General features: G+C 33.3%; 1 protein-coding gene across 1 annotated transcript; it reads right to left on the reverse strand.

The window, feature by feature from the left end:
* Positions 1-15113: 15113 nt before the first annotated feature.
* LOC148802743 (malonyl-coenzyme A:anthocyanin 3-O-glucoside-6''-O-malonyltransferase-like) lies at positions 15114-23885 on the reverse strand. Its single transcript, XM_088897973.1, has 3 exons — positions 23838-23885; positions 23039-23356; positions 15114-15613 (listed from the first exon to the last, which is right to left on the reverse strand). The coding sequence occupies exons 1-3, from the start codon at positions 23883-23885 to the stop codon at positions 15431-15433; spliced, it is 549 nt and encodes a 182-aa protein (XP_088754099.1). The 3' UTR covers positions 15114-15430.
* Between the last annotated feature and the right edge of the window lie 799 nt (positions 23886-24684).

Raw genomic sequence — 24684 nt, forward strand, 5'->3', positions numbered from 1 at the left:
TGTTCGACACTGGCAACTCTGATACAGAAGGTTCAACCAAGATGATTGATCTTATTTTTCAACTCACAGAGAGATCAGATGTGCAGATGGTCTCTATGCTGTTCTTTGCTGGTTGCATGGTTCTGTGTCTGCTGTTGTAGACGCAGGGAACCTCTAGATGGATATGTTCACCTGATATCAGGCTCAGTTGTATAGTCTGTCTCTGATAGTTCTATACTGTTACTCTCATTATTTGTTTAAGAATTGTATGAGGCAGATGAAAAACAAAGGTGTATTCTACAAGAAAATTAAAGTGTCTGCATTACTTTGATTTTTTCATCTTTCTATCCTCTGCTCTGTGCTCTGCACAAATAGTTCATTAATGAAATATTTGAAGGAGTAATAGTTGAAAAAGGAGTTTATCCCTGGTTTTGCAGATACACAGCCAGATTGACACATACTTGATTGTCAAAAAGAATTCAACACTTTGCACAAAAAAAAAAAAGTGTTTGCTTTCAGATCAAATCCCTCATTCTTACTCTAAACACTTATGTGTGTGTTTAGAAAAAAAGAAAAAAAACCCGAACAAGTGCTTATTCCAGAAAATAAGCTCGTTATGACTTTTTTGAAAAAGCCAAATTTTTGTACCTTTTCAATAAGAGTCTAGATTGGCTCCTCGTTGGTAGAAAATCCTCCAAAAAACACTAGGAACGCTGCATATGAACTGCCAAACAAGTGACGCCCGCTCTTTGGAAGAGAACTTGCATAAGCAAAGGGAAAACTTGCATCATTTCAATATACAGTCAACAGAAAAATAGGATGAACGGTGTTAATCACAAAAGGAAATGAGCCATGGCAAGTGAAGCAATCTACTCAGAAAAGGCATGAATTGTGCTGGGTAAGCAATCTACTTAGGAAAGTAGCCAGTGAAAATTATAGAACCTGGAAGTAGTGATTGTGTAGCTGGAGTAAACGATTTCATTTCAGTGCCATCTTCTATTCACATGGTCCTCCCTCGCTTGCATCCCCTCTACTATTCTATGTATGGATAGATTTCATTTCATTGCCTGTAGAGGCTGGGTTAGATTTCTGGTTTTATGGGTTCAGTCGGCTTGTCCTGCTTGGGTTGCATAATTATGGGAACTAGCTCGGAACCTAGCTAGCAGGACTGAGAATAGAAATTGCTTCTCTAATCCTTTTCATTCTTTCTCTGTGATGCCCATGTGGGTTTGGGAAGAAAGGAAATTGCAATTCCGCACCAAATAGGGAAAGTAAACATGCAGATTCCAATGCCAACGGAATTCAGGGATTCATTAATCTGTCACATCCAAACAGACCCTATACATGAGCATTCTTCCACTTTGTAGAATGCATTATATATTAAGGTTACTTCCATGCAGCCCTTCATGAAACCATGAGCTTCAACTTGAGTCTTGACTATTCATTCAACAAACAATGAGACTTGTCAAACAAACACTTAAAAGCTCCAAAACCCACCAACCTCTCTATCAGCTCCTAATCATAAGATGTGACATCTTTCCCCCATGAAAAAACAATGTAAAAAAACCCACCAAAGCTCAACCACATAAGCCACATTCCTGCCACGAGCTGATGATCACCATGGATAATGGCATTGATCTGTCTAACCCACTCTTGTTAACTTAAGCTAGCTAGGTAGCTTACTAGGTTGGTAGATAAAAAGAAATCCAAAAGTTACCATTTTAGTAATTCTAAAGTGCATTTCAAATCATTTCTACAGGGAATTGAAGAGAAGACAAAGAAGTTCAATTCTCACATCAAACCACTCACAATGAATTTCAATAATAGAAGTTTCTTACCTCATGGCCTGGGATTTTACTTACAAATATCAATATCAAGTACTAATATAGAAAGATGGGTGGCTAGTGGTGGTAAGCCAATAACTAATGCAGTGTTTGCACATCATTTGTGTATACTATTCTTTTTCCATTATCTAACAAATTTTTGATTGTTACCAATAAAAAAAGTCACATGTTTCTTACCTCCACATTGCTCTGTGTAGAACCATAACAGAATAGTATGATCCATTTGCTGGTTTTTTTACCTCCAGAACTCCCTTCTGCTATGGGTGAATTTGGTGTCTGCAACAACATCATTTTAAAATTCATCATTTCCTTGTAGAAAAACTTCATAGTACTGATGAGAAATTATAAAATGCAAACTAACCAACTTCTTTAATATAAGAAATGACTTCTGTAAAATATAAGGACAAACACTGAAGTCTAAATTCACTAAGTTTAACTCATGTTCATGTAGATATCCACAAGTTTGGCCTATATTCAGTCCCATTGCTGACATAGATGGTTGAGATACTAACAAACTAGATTCCTACCTTAAGCTATAATTTAATTGAATGATATAATTTCTAATGCCCTGCAATATTTAGTAGATTCCAAGAATGAGGTCTATTGTCACCATGACTACTCCGACACAACAGATTGTCAATACTCTTTTGCACAGTCTCTCTACACATGGCTCTTCATTCTTTTGGTTGGCCCAGATCCCCAAGGTACTGACCCAAGTAATGGTTCCCCAGGACTTGATTGGATCATAGGTCAATTTGCTCTAGTGCAGATGCTCACACAGTTCAACGATAAGGTTCTGTTTCTTTATAAACCTAACTAGGGAAATTTTGATTCTTAAAGCTGAATAAAGCTTTTCTGTTTCTCAATAAAACCAACTAGACAATTTTCAATTCTTAAAGAGGAATGAAGCGTCTCTTCAGCAGTGTGTGATTCAAATATAAAACTTAATTATAACTGAGGAAGTTCTCTCTTCCCCATTGTTCACAGAATAGCAGCTACAAATCTAATTAACTCAGCAAGAATCTTTTTTATCATTTAATTCAGCAATTACCTATACTTAATTAATTTACGACACCTACAATATCATTAGAAAAACATAAAATAGTCTCAGACTCCCAGACTCTTCAATCCCAGGGCCTAATATATAGTGGAATCCCAACAATAATTCATTTTTCTTTTTATCTTTTTTTTTTTTTTTGTTTTACTGCAATTCATCTTTCTAGTGAGTCTACCTGGCTTCGCCATACTCACAAGCCTAGTGCTGCTTTCTTCAAACACTTCTGTGTTGAAGCATTTTTGAAAGTCAGGGGAAATTGATTAATGACATTTTTTCTTTAAATGACAATGGTTGATTCTCAACTATCTAAAAACCTGAAATAAATCCATGCATCTGAACCCAGAGACAGCCCAACAGAGGGCTGACCCCTTAAACTTACCATAACTCATAATGTGTAAAATAAAATATTAACCAGATAAGTAATTGGTAGATGTATGACAGTCATTGTTGTTCATATTACTTGAATATTCTACTATTACATTTACAAGATCTCTGTATTCAGTAAACCAATGTTGTAACACTCGGAATCAAACCCTTCCCCAGCTTAAACTTTAAAACCAAAGAACTCCATGTTCTTGTTTCAATCTTGTTTGGGTGTTATTTCAAAGAATATCTATTTCATTGGCTTTAGAAATTACCATGACCAAATATTAGCAATTAGAGTTGTGTTTAAATGAAGCACTAAAAACCATAAATAGAATGTAAAAATTAGGTCTCAAAATGTGTTGAAGCTTATTCAGATAAGAGGCTCAGAATAATGGAAAATGTGCAGAATTAGATGAACAAATTAAACCCATAATTGCCATTAAAAAAATCACTTGCTTGAATCCAGTTTACTCACTCAATGTATGCAAGAAAGAAAACTTAAAGAAAGCTGTAACAACTAGTTGAACAGGTCTGCAGAACTAAAAGAAGAAGAGTATCTTTTCATATACAATGCAAACATTAGTAAAGCATATACAGATACATTATACCAAAAAACCTGCCCAAATCCATTAGCGTATGCATCACTCAGGCGGCGAAGAGAGAATGGCCTTCAAAATCAGCCTAGTGTGAACATGAATCAACTTAAACCGCTTAGCATGAACCTCAGTTTCTACAATCTGTTGCAATCGCCATTCTTCGTTGAAAAGCTTCAGAAGTGACCCGTCCAAATACCGCAACCCCTCTTTCGTGATTTCCCTCCCGGGAAAGCCAGACATCTCTTGCATCAAATACGTGAATTTCTCCAAATTTACAGAAGAAACAGTTTCTCCATTTTCAGCTGGCCTAACGACCGTTTGCATATTTACAGAAGAAATGGCTTCCCCGTTTTCAGAGGACAGAAAAATACAAATAGTAAAGTTCAAAAAAGGAGCAAAACTCAAAGAGATTGAAGATCAAAGCAATGTAAAATGTACCATGAACAAGCATGTAATAGACGAAGAACAAAAATGGCATCTGAGCTAAAATTGAAGAGGTCAGGCTAGACATCTAATTCACAAGATCCTTGAGGACTAACAAGTTTCTTCCATCGCTCAATCAAGTTATTGCAACTAACAGTGAATGTAGTGGAGGGCCGGTGTAGTTGGATTTCGAGAGCGCGCGCAAGAGAGAAAGAGGGCGGGAAGATAATGGAAAAAGGAAAAAGGAGGAGGGGAAAAGAACCTTAATTTGCGGATGATGCATCAGAGGCAGTCGCTATACTCTATAGCGGCAGTTTTAAATGAATGCCTTCTAAGATATTAGCGGCTTTTAGGCCTTCTAAACTATCGCTAGACTCATGTTGGACACAACAAAAAGCTTATACCGAAAAATAGGTTTTCAGTTTTTCTCTCGCTCTTCCCTTCGATCACTGACATTAAAGAGCAATTTCAATATAAGTTTTTTGTTGTGTCCAACATGGATTAAGAGTCCCATGTTGGCAACAATTACATAAGCCGCCGATGACATGGTAATGTTTATATAATTTGAAATGTAAAGCTGATTGTTAGAGTTTTGTTGGTTTTTGGACTAACCTATAGCCTAATTTTCAATGTACAACCGATTTTGACTATAATTTCCTTACTTTAAAACTAATTCAAAAGCAAAGCTATTTTCTTATCTAGATGGTGGGTTAATGATCCAACTTTTCAAAGAAACCCGTGATGTCATAATTGAATTATAAGTATTAAAAAAAAGATAGAATACCCAAACTGAAAATGCATAAAATTTTGTCAAAAACATTTGAGAACATTTATAATGTTATAAGAAATGGAAAATAAAATTTAATAATAATAATAAAAATTGTTATTTGCTAGAAACATTTAAGTTTATTTTTAATCATATTGTTACTTTTGCTAATTTTCAATTTGTATCTTAACTATGAGATATCTAAAATTCAATTAATTAATGTAAAGAAAAATTTCTCACGTGTAACACATGTGCTTATATATATATGTGTGTGTGTGTGTATGTAGGTATCATGTAGACATGTATTTATATATTTATACATGAATGTGCGTGTATATTGTATGTTAAAAATTTTAAATTTAAAGGCAAATTTTTTTCTGGACCATGATAAAATGTTCCTTTAGACATAAGAGTTAATAATGACAACGGGACAGGTTTAGGGCGGGATCATGTTCCCTATCCCTGGACCTTGACCCCGATTTTGAAATAAATTCCTATCCCCGACCTCAATCATTTCTAAGAATCAAAGTTATCCTCCATCCCTAATCTCCAATGGAGAAAGGTCCCCCATGGGGAGTTCCTAGATAGGAGGAAATTACTTGTAACAAAAGGAAGGCCCTTTTCTCCAACTGAGACCATCATCAAGCTAATATTGGTTATTTCTCACGTTGCTGGTGTTTGCTGGGAAAACAACTAGATTTTAACAGTGGCACTGGCATCTGGAGTGATCCATATATATGGCCAAGCAACATTGGAATCGATCAGAGCAGCTCCTCCTGAGTCCTCACCAACATTGCTTGTTAATAAGATGATTGTGTGTAGTTTTATACCTATGTTAGTGGGTATATGTTAATGGGTATTGGCAATGCTAGATGTCCCAACATGGTTTGGTTGTAGGTTGTATGTTTTATACCCAACATACTTAAATTCAAGAGATTTATTTCAATTTTTTATTATTTTTCGTCGTCTTTATTTATTTATTTAATGCTGGAGTTGTTTATTGGGTTCTATATTTAAAATACCGATTTTGGATGGCATTAATGAAATCTAACAAACCATATTGGTGGAAGCAATTAATCCCACCATTAACATAGTGGATTATCGTAATTTAATTATGCTTTGTGATATCATCAATTAATCCCACCATTTCTACGTGACAGCACCATCACGTGCTAAGAATTGGTCACAACGTGACCTGTTGAGGGGTGTCCATCATGGGCGTTTAATCACCAATCACCATGACTAACGCTAAAATCCTCCATTCACGTTTTCCACGGATGGAATATTTTGATAATCATTATGGCTTCCGTTTATTTTTCGGGAAATTATTTATTGGTCCAAGTGTTGGGTGGGAAAGTTATTCATTTGCAGATGGGTATCACTTATCTAATAAGTGATTCTATAAAATCTATATAAATTTGAAGAATATCTTAGTTAATGAGAACCTAAATCCAATTGATTAATTTTCACGGATGTTAAAATCTAAAAAGAGAATGGACCCTATATAGGACAATGTCAATTCGAATTGACAAATTTGATGTTTGTGGCACCACCACCAAATTAATCTTGGAGAAACATGGAAGCTGCTTTCTCGATTTCTCCATCAGATGAGGTACACTTGAGCCATTAAAAAGTAGATTGCAAAGCAAGGTCTTAAAAACTAAATCAGACACGAAACTTTTTTTGGGATCGTTCCCGGGTTAAACGGTTCGACCATCCAGTTTAAATGGATGGCCCTTTTAATTAAAAAATTAAAATAAATAATTACAATAAAAAATGACCAAAACTGTTGTCTAGGTCAACGGTTTAATCGCCTGGATCAACTAGTGGTTTTAGGGTTAAACAAAACTGGTTCTTGGGTCAACTGGTCTGGTCCAAACCATGTTGCATGGTACTAATTGTTAGAGAACAAAAACCCATTCAAGGAACTCACCTAATAGTTTCAGCTATCAGCTCGAACTCACTTTTTGAAATGGTATTAGAGCCTATTTGACCAATTAATTAATTTACTATTAATTCAATACTTATTGCTCCATTATAATTAATTACATTTCAGCATAAGGTATGAATTGTGCTTGTAAGCCTATTAAAGTTCCCTACAAGCAGGCGTGTTAATATATAAACCATTCCACACATTTCTTAATGTACAATTTAAGCTTCTAGGTTGAATGGATCTTTGAGATGGTACATATGAGAACCTGTTTGTACAAATTGTTTAATATTCTATTCTTGTTGGCCCCATTATAATTAATTAAACTTAAGCATAAGGTATAGATAAACCTGTAATTTTTATTGTAATTCCAATAGACTTCCCAGAAAGGGGCGTGTTAGAAAATAGGGGTGAGCAAACAAAAACCGAACCAACCAAAAAAAACCGATTGAAACTGAACTGAAAAATTGGTTAACCGAAGGTACCAATTTAGTTTTGGTTAACCAATATAAAAAATCGATGATTAATCGAACTGACCGGTATACATATATTTCTATATATTTTATACATACTTATGTATATTATATATATTTTATATATCATAAATTAATAAATATGCATTATATAAATATATACTTATAATATATTATATATTATTTATTATTTAAAATACAATATTTTATATATATTTATAATTTTTTATTATATATTTATATATATGTTCATAATATATATTGTAAAAACTAAAAAACCAAAAAATGATAATTAACCGAACTGGTCAACCGATTAACTTACTAGCTTCGATTTAGTTCCAATTACCGGTTTTCCAAATACCGATACAACCGGTTTGGTTCCAAAAAATACCCCCACGGTTTGGCTAACCGAAACCGAACCGTGAGCACCCCTACTAGAAAATAAAAACGATTCAACCACATCACGTAACAAAAATGCATCTTATTATTTTTTACTACGACTTTGTTTGGAAATAGTACAAATACAAATATATAGAGTGTAAATATGTGTATATATATATATACACACACACACAAATATGGAAATGAAATATGTTTATTTGGGGTATGTTTGGTTTGTAGTTGGAATTGAAAGCAAAATCAGAATCAAAATGGTTTATTCCTATAGTCTATTTGGTTTAGACAGAAATGGGAATAGGAATTCAAATTAGTAGAAATGAGATTTCATTCCCAAGGGAGTGGTAGGGATTGGCAATTCCCTCAAATGGGGAAATACCATTCCCCATAGGAATGAGAATGGGATTCTAATTCTGCCCAACCAAACAGTTGGAATTGATATAACGCATTCTGATTCCAATTCTAAACCCTTATTTCTATAAACCAAGCAGAGCCTTAAACCCCTATTCTAAATCCAATTTTTCCAAGCCTTGATTGGCTGGAGACAAAATCTTGCACGTTATTTATCACGATTGAACATGCCAACATTTAGTATAAATGGGGCCCAGATGGAGCCCACATTGAACACTGGTGTGTTCAACCGTGATAGCTAGCCCTGCCCGGTATGTACTATTTTTGTCTCCAGCTCATTCAGACTGGTTGTAGATGAGTCCAGATCTCCTACACTCTAAGTATGTGGGTGGGGGTGAACTTCCAATAACAAACGAACACGTCTTGTGTTTAGAGTGTGGACCCACCCACATGCGTGGAGTGAGACTAAATGGTAAAACTTCCATTTGATTAATATTTTATTTTTTTAATTTAAAAAACCAAGAGTAAAAGTAAAAAAAAAAGGAGTGAGAACCGATCCTGGACTCCATATGATGAAACCCTCCTTCAAGCTAATCTTGAAAGATTCAAGTTCGAGATGAAGAAAAACCTGTGACTTGGTTATTTGAATCGTGCTCTTGACCGAAGGTGGAAGAAGAAAACTCGGTCTTGACTGAAACTAGAATAAGACTCAGATTTATCTTCAATGAAACCTCCAAATCCCGCTCTTGATCTTGACCGAAGATGGAAGAAGAAAAACCAGATTTGAAGAAATATTTAATCGCACAATTCAAAAGGTTTCACCATTAAGATTCTAGGAAGCAACTCACAAACGAGTGCTTTCATATAGATTTTTCGCCCTTCGCTGATGCTTGGAAAAGGGTTTTCTCGTTTGGAGTCCAGGGTTAGTTCCACTTCTTTTTGTTCACTTTAAATCTTTTTTTAAGTTTTAAAAAATAAAATATTAATTTAACAGAAGTTCATTTGTTATTGGAAGTGCACCCCCGCTCACATATTTCGAGTGTAGGAGATTCGGACTCGCAACCGGGATCTCCATTTGTTTTAGAGCTTTGGAATTTGAAAATGTTTAGGGTAGTCTCCGCACAAAATACAATGCATAATTTTTAATTTTTTATTATATAGTTAAATTGCAGATTAGTATTTTGTACTTTGAGACTATTCTTACTTTATTACCCGTTTTTCAAAATGTGCCATTAAGCAACTCTTTAAAACTATCAATTTCGTCCAAAATTGTTAATCAACCTTAGATGACATGTGAAATGATAAAAATACCTTATGAGTTTTGAATAGGCAATAGAATCATCATTTTGAAATGGTCAAAATAGCCATGTTTAAATCCCTTTTTTCACTATGATTGGGCACTATTATTCACTTTATGCCCTAACCTTTCTTTCTGTTGAAGAAGCTAATATGAAAAAACATTGTCACAGAGGACGATGTCGTTGTTGGGGAAGGGGGATTAGACTGTTGTCATTGTAATCCTTTTTTTTTTTAATTATTCAATTCATAACAAAGAGGGTTTTAGATTGTTGTTGTTGCCAAACTTGAATATGTTAGTGTAGTAGGAAGTTTGATGTATGCTATACTTTGTATTAGACTTGATATTGCATTTGCAGTAAGTAAACTTAGTTGATTTACATGTAATCCCGGTGTAGAGCATTAGAAGAAAATTGGGAGAGTTCTTGGGTATCTCAAAAGAACCTTGGAACTTGAATTGTTCTATTGTGATTAACAAGTTGTACTAGAAGGGTATATTGATGCAAGTTGGATTACTGGTAATGAAGATAACAACTCCACCTCTGGGTGGATTTTCGTCCTTGGTGGGGGTGTAATATCTTGGGCATCCAATAAACAAACTTGTATATTTCACTCGACCATGAAATCTGAATTCATAGCATTGGTGACTACTGGAAAAGATGTTGAATGTATTAGGAATTTATTATTGGATATAAAACTTTGGCTTAGTCCTATGCCTCCAATTTCTATTACTATGATAGTGAAACAGCTCTGTCAAGAGCCTATAGTGATATATACAATGATAAGTCCAGACATATAAGTCTAAGACATGAGTTTGTTAAGCAATTTATGTGAGCTCATCACTATAATTTATGTGAGGTCAAGTAAAAATATGGTTGATTCTCTAACCATTGGTTCTTCTAGAGAATTTGTAAGAATGACAACTAAAGAGATGGGATGATTAAAACCCTTTACTTAGTCACCTGTAATGACAACCCGACTTGAACTGGAAACATCAGTATTGGGTTTAATGGGTAACAACAAGTTACAACAATGTGGCTATTAGTAGCGACTTTGAGAAATTTCCCATCACAATATAAACAGTGTTGTTCGTTATGTTGAGAGGTTGACTTAAACTCTTAATGAAGTTTTGAAATGTGTCAAATAACAGAACACATAGTGGAGTTTTACTAACTTGAACGTAGAAGTTGTGTCACTTTTCATGAGAGCTTGTATTTGTTCTCAGGATTGTTCATGAAACTAGGAAAGAAGCACGAGGCTACAACAGTGCTTAGCAAAATTTGAAACTCATGTAGAGATTGAACATTTTTTTTTTCTGTATGGGTATCTCCGGTCTGTCTTGAGTGTAATTGGTTTAAGGTCTTGCCACTAATAACCTTGACAAGGCTCTAGGATATCTGTACTAATAAAATGTTTAAGTTATAAAACTTTTGTATGGATAACTATATTATAGTAGTTTGAATCAAGAAAGGCCTATGTAATTGATCAATCAAAGTGGGGGATTGTTAGATTTTAATCTCATTAAAGATTAAATCCTATAGGTTTTAGAGGAATGTCAAATGAAGATAAATCCTTAAAATAAGGAATGTCAAATGCCCCCTATGAACAACGAGTTTTTAACTGTATAAATCCTTAAAATGTCAAATGCAGCTTAAATCCTATAGGGGAAAAGGCAAGGTTGAGAAAATGGACAGTCCAAAACTGGGTTGTGATTCCTTGGGGTGGTTTAGAGGATTCCAGTTCAACTATTGCTTTTTTTTGGTTGTTTTTTGATTGGGTGTAGGGGATGAGGTTTTAGTTTATGTAAAAGTTGTAGAGCATGTAGTTCTGTGAGGGTTATTTAGCTTGTATTGTACTTCCTTGCTTTTTAGTTTTAATAATTTTTTATTTATCTTCAAATTAAGAAAAAAATACTTTGAAGAGACTTTCACCGGGTGAGAAGAAAAGTATGCATCTTATTTCTCAGATGTGATACATGTTGAGAAAAGTCCAGATAGCTCTCTCAAAGTATTGGGTGGATACTGAAACGGAATCTCCAAGACACACTCAATCCGGAAGGATCTTGGTGCTTATTTAACCTTGCCTTTATTATAAAAGACAAATTATTATACATCAGTTGGATTGAATGAAAAATCTGAAACTAATTTCCATTTCACCCTAAAATCACTTTTTCACAAAAATGTTGATTTAGTTAGTGACCCGCTTACTCAGACACTTGAACCATCGATTTAGATAACAGTTTTGGCTGTTTTTTATTTTGTTTCAAGTCAAAATGTATTATTCATTTGAATTGGACGATTGGATCATTTGATCTAGGAACTAATTCCTATAAGATTCTCTATCCGGTCTAATTTTAAAAACCTTGCACTAGATACATTGACTCGTGTCTCCCTCTCTCTCCTAAACACCATTCATTTTCTAGTAAAATGCAAATGTCGTGAGTTGAGAAGAATTTCTATCATAACCCCTTTTTTTATCATCCATGTACGTATTATAAAATCAAATGATACGAAGAAAATACTATAGAAAATTGTTTTCATATAATACTCCTGCTGCCAATCTTTTTGCTTTTGTTTACATTAATTGTTCATTTCTCGTCCATTCCAAACCTAGTTTCATGACACCATCATTTGTTATAGATTTCTGCAAAATCGATCGATCCACCACCTGGCTCTGTCTCTCCAGCATCACTCCCTCTAACTTCCTTCGACCTAATTTAGTTACCTATCCCACCTCAACAATTTCTCTACTGTTAGAATAAAAAAACAAAAAAGAAAAAAGAAAAACCAAATGGGTAGGATCTGGATTGTTGCCCATAATAGCAGACATGATCCATATGGGACAATCCTAATTTCAACCACCCTTAGAAAGAGCTCATATGGTAGGCGGTAAACATTAAAACTCCCCCCACTGTAATTTCCACGATTTTAGGGGATTTTAAATTGGAAATTTAAAATTTAAAAACATCTCCGTTCGGTTGAGATCATGGGAAAGGCTACAACTTGAGCCGAGTTAACTCAAACCCTACCCAAAAAGGTAGGGTTGGGTTGGAGTTTGGATTAGAGTTAGGGTTGAAAAATACGAACCTGACTTAACTTTGGGATGGTTTAAGGTTGAGGCCTTCACCAATCCAACCAAACTAGAACCCAACTTAATTTCATGTTTGCATTTATAGATATCATATAAATATGTATTTATGCATGTAAATACTCGTGCATTTGTGCAGTCATTGTTCATGCAAGTGTGCATATGTAACTATGCATCCATAAATTAATGTATATATATATAGTAAGACGGTCCATGTCACTTTGCTGCTCCTTATTCCATTACCCCAACCCTACAGTCTCCTTGACTCTCTCTCTTTTCCCCCTTTCCATCATTCCCAATTTGTCATCTCAGCATCCTCTCTCTTCATTCCCATTGGTTCTCTCTCTCCCCCCACAACTCATGTCTCTCACATTCTATAACAACCCAACTTCTTTCCTTAATTAACTCAATGTATGCTTAATCCTTTCATTTACTTTTATCTATAATTCCCCTCTATTCTCTCAATTCTCCCATAAAAATAGGGCCATAATTTATTAAGATTTGGTTTTCCAAATCAAACAATATTTATATCTATATATGTGATTTCAAGCAAAGAGAGGGGAATTAGGGGAATTCGGTGTTTCCTATATATTCATGGAATATTCCATTATTGTTAAATAATCTATTCTTAAATAATAATCTATTGTTAAATAATCCACTAGTTATGAAAATTATTGAAAATTTCTGGAAAACATTCTACCAAAAATTATGAAATAATTATTTCAGAAACAATCAATTATTTAACAAATATTGAATACTTTAATAATCTACCAAAAATTAATAAACAATCCATTATTTAATTAATTTTTGTTATTAATAAATGTTCAAAATTCAATGCTTAGCGTAATTTACATTAATCATTATAATTTAAAAATTTTTCATTAAATTTTTTTGATAATAATTTATTGATAAAAGATATTACTAATTAGCATAATTTACTAATTTCTATAAAATCAAGAGTTATAGTTAAAAATTATCAAATAATTTAGGGAAACTCATTAACTAATAACCCATAATTATTTTTAAATAAGTAATTAAAAATTAAAAAATTAATCTATGAAAAAAAATCTCCAAAACTATTTAAATAATAATCCATTATTAATATTCAACTAAATAATTATTAAAAAAATAGGATATTAATCTATTTAAAATTGCCCCAAATTGGGGATGGGGTTTGCATATAATTCCCTGAACATGATGGTAAAGTAATAAAATATCCATAGATTTAATATCGATTTTTAAAAGGGTTTCTAACAGATAAGGGCAACTTTTTGCCCTTAATATCAATAAAAAATAATATTTTTATATATTAATCAAAATAGGATAGTTTTTTTTAGAAAAATATCAAAAAAGGGCAGTGTGACACTGTTGCTTGTCTTCCTCCTCTTGTCTCTGTATTCATGCGAATGGATAGTAAGATTCCGATCAAGTAATAACTGGAAATGCTCTTCATGTCCTAGAAAGCAATCAGGTGGTGGGGCATCTCTGCCGTGACGTGGAGGAGTCGAACTCTTCGTCTACATAGAGCAAGACAATCAAGTGTCTTCCAGGTTTAGTATCGGAAGCAGTTTCAGAAAGATTGAGCCCTCCACTCGTGAGAACTTCGTGACGGAACACCGACGAGGCTTGGGCTGTGCACGTGACAAAAACCTGGTGAGGCTTGGGCGGAATGCCGTGACGGCATCGGGTGGGGATGAGTCCTCTGCTCGTGTCCCATTTTGCACACCGACATGGGCGAACAAGAGAAGAAAGAGGAATGATAGGACAATGGATTCATAAGGAATGACCAGAATCTTATGTCACAGAACCTCCGGAGGTTCTGTGAGTCCTTGGAGATGGACACTTGGACATGGCTGTTGGTTTAATTTCTGGGACATGAAGAGCATTTCTGGTTATTACTTGCTGAAATCTTATGATTCATTTGGATGAATACAGAGGCAGAGGAGGAAGACGAACACCACTGCCCTTTTTTGATATTTTTCCAAAAAAGATCTCATTTCAGTTAATATATAAAAATATTTAATAATATTAAAGGCAAAAAGTTGCCTTTATCTGCTATTCTCCTTTTTAAAAATATTTCTAAGTTTTCTTCATATTCTTATAATACTAGGGTCTCATAATTTCATTTATAAAATACCTCTAAATTCCTATAATCCTATTTGTAAAATATCCATAAATTAGATTTTTTTAGTTGATTACCTTAGGTGACGAAAATTTGGAGATTCCCCATTCCCAACAGGAAATAGGTAGTTCTCCCCGAACCCACCTTGCCATTAGGATCGGGGCGGGGATAGAGTAGAGTGCCTTGACTTAAGGGGCGAAGGACAAGAAAGGGTGCCCCATCCCGTACAAATGCACGGGTCCTGCTAGTATGATATAAAGAGAGAGAGAACCTATGTCTAACCCTTGAATATTACATATAAATACAATCACCCTTCCTCTCTTGATATTATGATAAACACCAAGCTCATCTTAATCAACTGACGTGAGATACATTCAAAACAGAGTAATTACTATATTCACCTAGGATTAATCTATCTATCAACTCCAGCAAATGCTAATTTGGGTGCTTTCGAACTCTTTGGGTTTCTGGAATAGAATATAACATATTCTTGGGAAAATCCTTTGGTAGGGACTACAAATGCGAACTGCAAAGCTTTAAAGCCTAGAGAGGTAGAAGGCATTATCTTCAGCGCCAAGACCATTAAAGAACATAAAAGCAAAGAGATCCATTTCGTGCTTCTTGAGTGTCAAACTGATCTCAGCCCCACCCCGATCGTTGGGATTCTCTGCAATAAAAATGGCTCCTAACCTGATCTCAGCAATCTCCCCCCACAGATTCTCTGCAATAAACTGATCTCAGCCCCTACTCCACCTTCTTACGTCTCCCCCACCCAAAATCTGCCTCATAAAAACCCAGATGGTTTGACCCAGCAACTCCAAAGTTGGGGTGAGTTCCTACAAATAACAAATCTGAAAGCCAGAACTCTGCACCATCGAAAACTCCATTCTCCAACTGCTTAGTTTTCTCATCAATCAACTTTGCAGCCTTAGCAAATCATGTTCAAGTAGATCAGTTCTCTCTGCTTTCACTACCCGATTTCCGATGCAGTTGCCGAAGTACGTTCACGGAACTAGGGGTTCGTATCTGCCCCCCACAGATTTACCCCCCAAATACATCCCACACAATTGAAACTCAACGCGTGTCATGAAACACGCGCACTAGGAGAGACATGTGCAAGGGGGGGTTGACGCTGTTTTCAGCATCTCCGAACATGCGCGCCTAAAGGGGGTTTCTTCTCCATTCACTTCGAACCCTAACCCTCAAACCTTTGGCGCCCTCATTCTTCTCCATCCACCAATCGGTCAAATTCCGCCGGCCGACGACCATACCGGCAAGAGGAAGTAGTCTGTAATGTAGGTTTTTATCATTTATTTTTTTGTTTTTTCTCATTCGTTTTATAATATTCACAGATCTGAACATCTCTAGTGAATCTCATATGAGCCAGTGAAATTTTAATTGTTTATTTCTGAAAACGTATTTTTTTGCATAATTAAAAAATAATAACTATCATGTGTAAATGTAGGAATCATCATGGATCGGACCATGTCAAGACCAACAACCGGAAAAGTGGAGTTATCAGGGACGAAAGATGTTTTTTTTCTGTTTTGATGTTCTATCAACCGGAAAAGTGGAGTTATCATCTGCTGGGTTATTTTTTTTCACATAGTACATTTTTTCTGTTTTGACGTTCTATCAACTGGAAAAGTGGAGTTATCATTTGCTGGGTTATTTTTTCGGACAAGTATGGATATACACGATGCAGAATTCTGAATTCCAGCCCCCCTACTACCCTATTACTGGGCCTCTCCCCCCTACTACCAAAAACCCAAGTGAAGTTGGTATCTTTTTTCACATTCAGATTACTTTTCATATTCAGATTAATCTTCCGGTTCAATAGGCTTTCAATCGATTAATGTATTATCAATTTTTTATTATTGTTTTAGTAGTTATTTAATGTTCAATCGTTTATCTCTATTTGTTTATTTCAATCTCTGTTTCTCTATTTGTTAAGTAGTTATTTCAAGTTCAATAGTTATTTCAATATCTGTTTGTTCAATCGTTTATAGTAGGTATATGCTATTTCAATCTTTGTTTTAATGATTGCCCACCACCGGCGATTATTTATGGCCAGCCGCAATGGCGTGGCGTTAATAGGATAGAGTCATTTATGCTTGGCCGGATGAAACTAGAATTTCAAAAGGTGCTGAAAACGGGTGTGATGAATCAATTTTTTGTGAAGTATTAATTTTTTGTATTAAATACTTCGTTATTTGGTCTGCTTTCAAGTGGCCAATGATTCAAAGGTCGAAGTGGAGAACTTTTACTGAATGAGGACCTGGATGCTGAACTGACCAAGTTGAGCTGGGTGCAGATTGGGTACCGAGCTGACTGAGCCGAGCTGGGCAGGTTAGGTGCTGAATTGACTGGGCCGAGTTGGGCAGATTAGGTGCCGAACTGACTGGGTCGAGCCGGGCAGGTTAGACGCCGAACTGACTGGGCCGAGCTGCATATTAGGTGACGAGCTAACCAGAGTGCAGAGCTACCTATTAGGTGCCGAGCTGACCAGAGTGCAGAGCTACCTATTAGGTGACGAACTGACTAGAGGGCCGAACTGCCTGGTGGCGAGCTTGATTGATTGTTGAGCTTCGTAGTTCTTTAGAGACCTACAAGGAACCAATGTCAGAGGACCCGGGGTGGCTAACCCGGCGAGGTCGCTCCGATGCTTAAGTTAGTACTCTCATAGTAGACTACGAGTTGAAAACCACAAAGTATGAAAGCTAGAATATGCTTATTTGCCCCCCCTATGCCATTGGGGTTGGTGCCTTTATATAGGTATTGTTTGGCGTGGGTTTCACGCATCGCATCCGAGATTTTCAAGAGGTCACCTAAGTAGTCCGAGATTCCCTGAGGCAACCAAGATGCACGTTGACCACCCTCCAGATCGTTTGGCACGTAGGCCAACTTCCAAGAATCGTGCCAGATCGCCAATTTGCGCCTGGGTCAGGCCGCCAGATCGCGCCTGGCCAATCGATGGCGTTTATTTTGTTCTTCATTTTTTTTTACCTTTTCTTGGCAAAGTGTTTGGAGATTAAAGGGATTCCCCACTAACTGCCTATCACACACACGGTCAATATTGATCGAACCTCTACTGAGTACGTCTACCTTAAATTCATGGCACCTGTACACAACTTTTTTCCCTTCTCTATTTGAATGCAAATCTTGGCTTTTTTTTTTTTTTCAAATGGGTGATAAACCACCCATCTGTGGCCAGTCGACGGCTAGGCAATTAAGTTTTTAATTCATCGCTCAATCGAGCGACAAACCTACTATGGTCGGGTTAAGAAGGTGACTCCATTGGTGAAGTGGTTCGGGTCGGGTTGACCCGGGGTATAGTGTTTCACTTTACAGAAGTATTCCGATCCGGTTTGTTTCAACCCGGGTTTATTTCATTTAAACCCATATCAGATAATTTTAGTTTATGATAATTAATTATTCAAATTTAATATGAAAAATTAATAATAAATATTTAATATTCTTATTAATTAAGATTATTAATTGATAATTAACTATTACCACTAATGTTAAACAATAAGTCGGTTTACATTCCTAAGAGACCCAAAATTTAACTTTTAATTGATAATTAACTTTTAATATCAATTTACATTCCCAAGTGACCCAAAATTTAATGTTTTGCTGACATTAATTACTGCTAATTAATAACTTATACTTAACAACAACAATTAATTACTGAAAATATTTAATTACTGATAATATTGATACTTATTAATTCTGACTGATAATTAATAACGATTTTAATAATGACAATTGTTATTTCGGATATATTCATTTAATTTTTATATTAATTCATAATAAATATTACATAATTATATAAGTAACGTTAATTATTAGTACTATAATTACCAGTAATTATAACTAATAATATTATTATTTTCCATTAATTATTTGATGTAGTGAAAATTATTCAACTTTCAATTATTCAACATTGTTAACTTAATTAAAAATAAAAGAAATTTTTATTTCATTATTTAACAAAAAATAATATAATAAATTTATTACTTAATAATTATTACTTCATTAATTAAATAAGATATTTAATTACAACAAATTAATTACATAATAATAATAACATAATTATTATTACTATTACTATTACTATTACTATTACAATTATGAATTTAATCTTATAATTATTTATGATTTTATAATTAGTATAATATTAATAATATTTTTATAATACTGATTATTATTAAAAAATCGTAAGAAAAAAATTTAGTTAATTAAAAATAATTGCCGAAAATACTGATATCAGCAATTAAAATATTATAAATAATTTACCTATTGTAATTGACAATATTATGATTAAAATAGTATAAAAATAGTATAATTACAATATTTAATTATTATCATATCAATATTATTTCATTGTAATTAATATAAGTAACTATGGCTAGCAAATGTGAATTCATTGAATGAATATTACTATAATTACTATAATTAATTAATATTTATTTTTGTTAATAAATGCTGTTAAATGTAATTTATTACACTTTATAATTAATTGCTGTTAATTATATTACTATGAATTAATAAATACTTTATCTTTAATGTATTTACATTAATTTATTTAAATACTGTAATTATCATAAATATTAGATGTATTTTTCATTATACAGTTAATTACGTTTTGCTTAAATACTATATTTATAATTACTGCTAATTTCAATTTAAAAATAATTTCTTTACAATTGAATTACTGTTAATTGTTGTTAATTAATACTATCTTTATATTTTATTACTGTTAAATTTAAGACCAATTTAAATATAATTACTGTTAATGCTTTTAATTACTGATAACGGGTTTTCGGTTTGATCTCCTAATTAAACTGATTTCGTTTTTTACTGTTAAATACAGTAGTTATTTATTATTAATTACTGTTAAATAATTCTGGTTTTTAATCAATAATGTTAATTATTTAAAAATACTGTAATTATTAAATTTAATGTTAATTACTGTTAATTATTAAATATAAGGTTATTTATTTAAAAATAATTACTGTAATTATTAAATACATTAATTTAACTCATATTAATTATTTTGAAAATAAACATTTAATGTTAATTATTTATATTATAATTATTATCCGAAATTATAATTCATATTTATATGAAATAAATGTTTTTAATAATATTATATTAATTAATATAATTATATTATTATAAATAATTATTACTAATGCTAATGATGATAATTATTACTTTGGAATGTTAATTAATAAGAATTTTAATAATGTTAATTATTAATTGGGATATAATCATTTTATATTAATATTAATTCATATTAAATATGTTATAAATATATAATTAGTTTTACTTGTTTACATTATTATTATTACAAGTAATTATAATTAAGTTAAATTATAAACTTTCAATTATTCATTATTGTTAAACTTAAATAATTATAAAAGCAATTACTATTTCAGGAATTAACTAAAATTCATAATTATAAAAAATTAATTACTTCATAATAAAAATAAAAATAAAAATAAATAATAATAATAATAATAATAATAATTTAATATTACTTATTTCAAAACAGCACATACATAATAAGAATATAATATTAGTAAATAATAGCTTACTGATTTCATAATTATTAATATATTATTAATCTATATTACTCAATAAAGACGTGGAATAAAAAAAATATTCAAATTACCACTAAATGAATGAACTAAAAATCTATGAATACTCTAATTGACTTGAATTTGACACATCAACAAGCACAAAATTATAATTTCAACCTACATTTCCTATTTCTATCTCGTAATTCCCATAATTCAAACATACCATTAGGTTATGTACAAGTTTCCCTACCTTTTTCCTTAAGATTAATTCTAGCAATGCTACGTGCACCGTGGGGAGCTTAGACTTAAAATCCATAACCATGATTGACCAAAAGAAGTGTTGCCACCTAACTCGGAGGTGACTTCCATACTCAGGATGGTACCATTATTCTCCTTTCTTTCGTGTTTCTTTTGTTGGGTGGGCTTTGTAGTCCTGATTATATTATCAGTTGATTGTAGCCATACATGATGATGATTTGGTTGTAGTAATATATTTTTCATCTCTAACTTAAGAGGATGGATGCATTTGCAAATGTTGCTTAGCATGGATTGTTTTTCTTAACAGCTCTTTGAGTGATTTTCTTCATTCTTTGCCTCTTTAAATGGATGTCATTTAAATGCTTTTTATCCATTCATATATCCCTAAATATTAAGCAATGTTGGTGATATTGTTGTGAACATCCATCTAATGTTACTATTTTATAAATAGATTAATGATTTCAAAGTTATTGATACTTTTTTTGGGGCGAGTTACTCAACAGGACATCAATTTTTTGCTGTTAAATAGTAAATTTCAAATTAAATGATACCATAGTTGCCCCTTATTTAGTATGGGGTCATTGTCTAGATAAAGCATGGTAAGTCTCTTAAATCAAATAAAGAGCCTACCCTAAATGTCTATTATAAATAATTTAAAAAAATGAAATAATTCAAATTAAATCAAATAATTACTTGTTGAAAATTACTAGATTAAGTAAATATTAATAACAATCAATTATTTACAGAAATAGTTAATAATAATAACAATCATCAAGTACTTAATTAAGTAAATAATAAAAAATGAAATAACAATCATCAATTATCATTAATGTTTATTCAAAGCATGCCTCATAATAATTATCAAATATAGTAATTAAACCTTAAATAAGAAACATTTTTTATTAACAGTCATTAAAATTTTTAAGCCAAATCATTAATGTTTATTCTTAAATGCAAAATATGAACTAACAAATCTATTATATAATAATTATACTCGGTTGGAAAAAATTATTATAAGTAAATATTTAAATAATTATAAATTTAGTTTTTGTTATTACTATATAACAAAAATTTTAAATTAAATACTAAAATAATAATAATAATAATAATAATAATAATAATAATAATAATAATAATAATAATAATAATAAGAATGGTTAAATTAAAGTAATAAACGGTTCAAGTTGAATTTAATGACCCGTATAATTTTATGGGTTTGACATATAAGGGTCAATTTATGTGGACCCGTAGACTATATGAATGTCTTAAAAAATGACAGCTTATAAATAGTAATAAAAAATAGTGATAAAAATCATTAATGTTTATATATATATATAACTTTCCGGTACTTAGTACGGGGTCATTCACTAGTTGAAAGTAAAAGCAGAGATAAAGAGAAACAAGCACAAAGAACACACACGGATTTACGTAGTTCAGCTTATAGCCTATGTCCACGGGCAAAGGAGGAACAAAAATCCACTATGAAGTTTGCAATGGAGAAGAAATACGGAGTTATGCCTTCACAAAAAAAAAAAAAACTAAGCCCCAAATAAACCCAATGTCTCACTTGTCTCACATAAGTAGAGGTGCTCACGGTTCAGTTAACTGAACTATGGGATATTTTTTAGAACCAAACTGGTACTATCGATTATTAGAAATCTAGTAACCGGAACCAAACCGAAGCCAGTCGGTTAACCAATTGATCAATTTGGTTAACCATCGTTTGGTTCATCGTTTTTCGCTTTTTTAGTTTTTACAATATATATTATAAAAAATATATAAATATATAATAAAAAATTATAAATATATAAAAAATATTATTTTAAATAATAAATAATGTATAATATGTTATAAATATATATTTATATATAATGCATATTTATTAATTTATAATATATAAAAAATATAAACTATATATACAAAATATATGTATACCGGTTGATTTGGTTAACCGCCGGTTTTCTATATTAGTTAACCGAAACCAAACCGACTTGTTTGGCTAATTGATTTTTTTGATTTTTTTGCTCACTCCATGTAAAAGAGAAAAAACCCCTGAAATACATAACTCTTTGTATTTGATTCGGACCTATAAGATGAATATAGATCAGGTCCATAGTGCCATGATACACTTTCACAACAAACCACTATAAAATTGGGAGAATGACCAATCAGCCCATACCAGAATTTTATAGCTCCAAAGTACAAGGGAAATGCATCCTGACCGTGAATTGATGCCAAATTCATAAGCAGGATGTGGTTTATAGGGGGGAGAGGGCTAGTAGTAGGGGGGCTGGAATTCAGAATTCTGTATCGTGTGTATCCGTACTTGTCCCCTATAAAATTTTGTCTTTTGGATTTGTCTTAAATTAATTCGAAGCGTATTCATAAAACGGGTCACCACAAAAAATTGAAGTTACAATCATAATAGATGTTGACTCGACCTTCTTAGGTCTCCCCATCCAAAATCAGCGTCGTAAAAGCCCAACCGGTTTGACCCAGCAACTACAATCTTGAGGTTGCTGCTCCCTGCAGATAACAAACGTGAAATCCAGATCTCTGCATCATCCAAAACTCCACTCTCCAGCGGTCTAGTAGCCTCATCAATCAGCGTCGCAGCTATAGCAAGCGCATCGTGTCTTAGTAGATCTGCCCTCTCTGCATTCACCATCCTGTTTCCAATGCAGTTACCGAAGTAGGTTGCAAGAAGTGGAGGATCGAGACGAGATCTACAGCCCACGTTAATCAAGAAACGAAATCTTTCATTCCCCGCCTGAACCACGCAAACCCAGGTTGCTCCTTCCAGCGCATTGACTAGATCCTTTCCCTAAGGTGGTGTTTGGGATTCATACCATTTTTTGAGACCTATTTTCTCAGAAAATGGTATTGTATAAGCATGTTATTTTTTTAGTTTTTTAGCTTTTTTTGTTTGGTATTATTGTTGTTGCTGCCATGTAAGCTTTTTTTAATGCCACATCAGCACACCTTACTCAACAGTAAAAAATTAGGATTGGCATTTTCTCGTGCCGCACCTTTCCCCACTTAGTATGTGTTTGGTTCCATTTACGTTTTTTCATTTAACGTTTGTACTTTATTTACTTGCAAAACTGATAAAGGTACGTAATAATTACAACCGTTTATGATAACTAGGTGCCATTAAGCTTTAAAAAGCAACTTCCCCAAGGGCAAACGTATAGAGAAACCGAAGTCACATTTTACTATTCTCGATGTGTACGAAAGAGCATGAGAGAGGAACTATTGAAGTGGTGCCTATATGATAATGTTTATTGAATAAATGCCCACAGTACCAAACATCCTCTTAACCTTGCAATATTAACTCCATTTAACTGTAACATGGCTCGGACTACGTTCATAAATCAGTATTTTGTAACTCTTCTTTCTCCTGACTGAGAATCGGTCTCAGAATGGAGGAATTTTACTAGAAGGCTCAAGAATATCATCTCAACGCCTTTTGGGTCCTTGATCAGTGTCCTATCATAGATTGGGAGAGATTTAGATGGCAAAGATGCCTCTCTTAGCTTGCAAATTGAAGCCCATGACTATAAAATGAATCCCGATTCAGTGAACCCTTACGTTCACGGGGTGCGTGAACCCTCCAGTAGGAGGTGTGCTTCTTCTACTCTCTGCCTCTCTATTCCGTTACTCTAAGTAATGTTAAATAATCCGTTTAATTTGTCAACTAGTTCAACCGTCACCCGAGCCCTAGCTCAAGCACACAAGACCATCAGAGGTGTTCTCATTGTTTCACCAAGCTCCGACGGCTTGCATTCAACTAGAAACAAGATTCAACCTCCAGTAAGCATCCCTTCTTCTCCTTTTCCTCGAAACCTTGTTATTCATCTCAAATCTTATTATCTTCCTTTCTATAGACCACCAGTGGCATTCTTCACTGTTTCACCAAGCTTTGTCAGCGTGCAATCAACCGGCAACAAGACTCAACCGCCGGTAAGCACTCAACTCTGCCTTTCTCTTCTTCTAGCAACAGGCAGACCATCGGCTAGATAAATCCATCCTTTTGTGTACTGTATTTGTTTCTAAAAAGAAAAATATAATCGATACATTTCAAACTTAACAGTTCTTATGTCTGCATTGTTTTTAATTTTTTTTTTATCAATAACAGTTAAGATTCTACAA

Source organism: Nelumbo nucifera, chromosome 2, assembly GCF_055504915.1.
Source record: "Nelumbo nucifera cultivar China Antique chromosome 2, China Antique-T2T, whole genome shotgun sequence".
Lineage (NCBI taxonomy): Eukaryota > Viridiplantae > Streptophyta > Magnoliopsida > Proteales > Nelumbonaceae > Nelumbo > Nelumbo nucifera.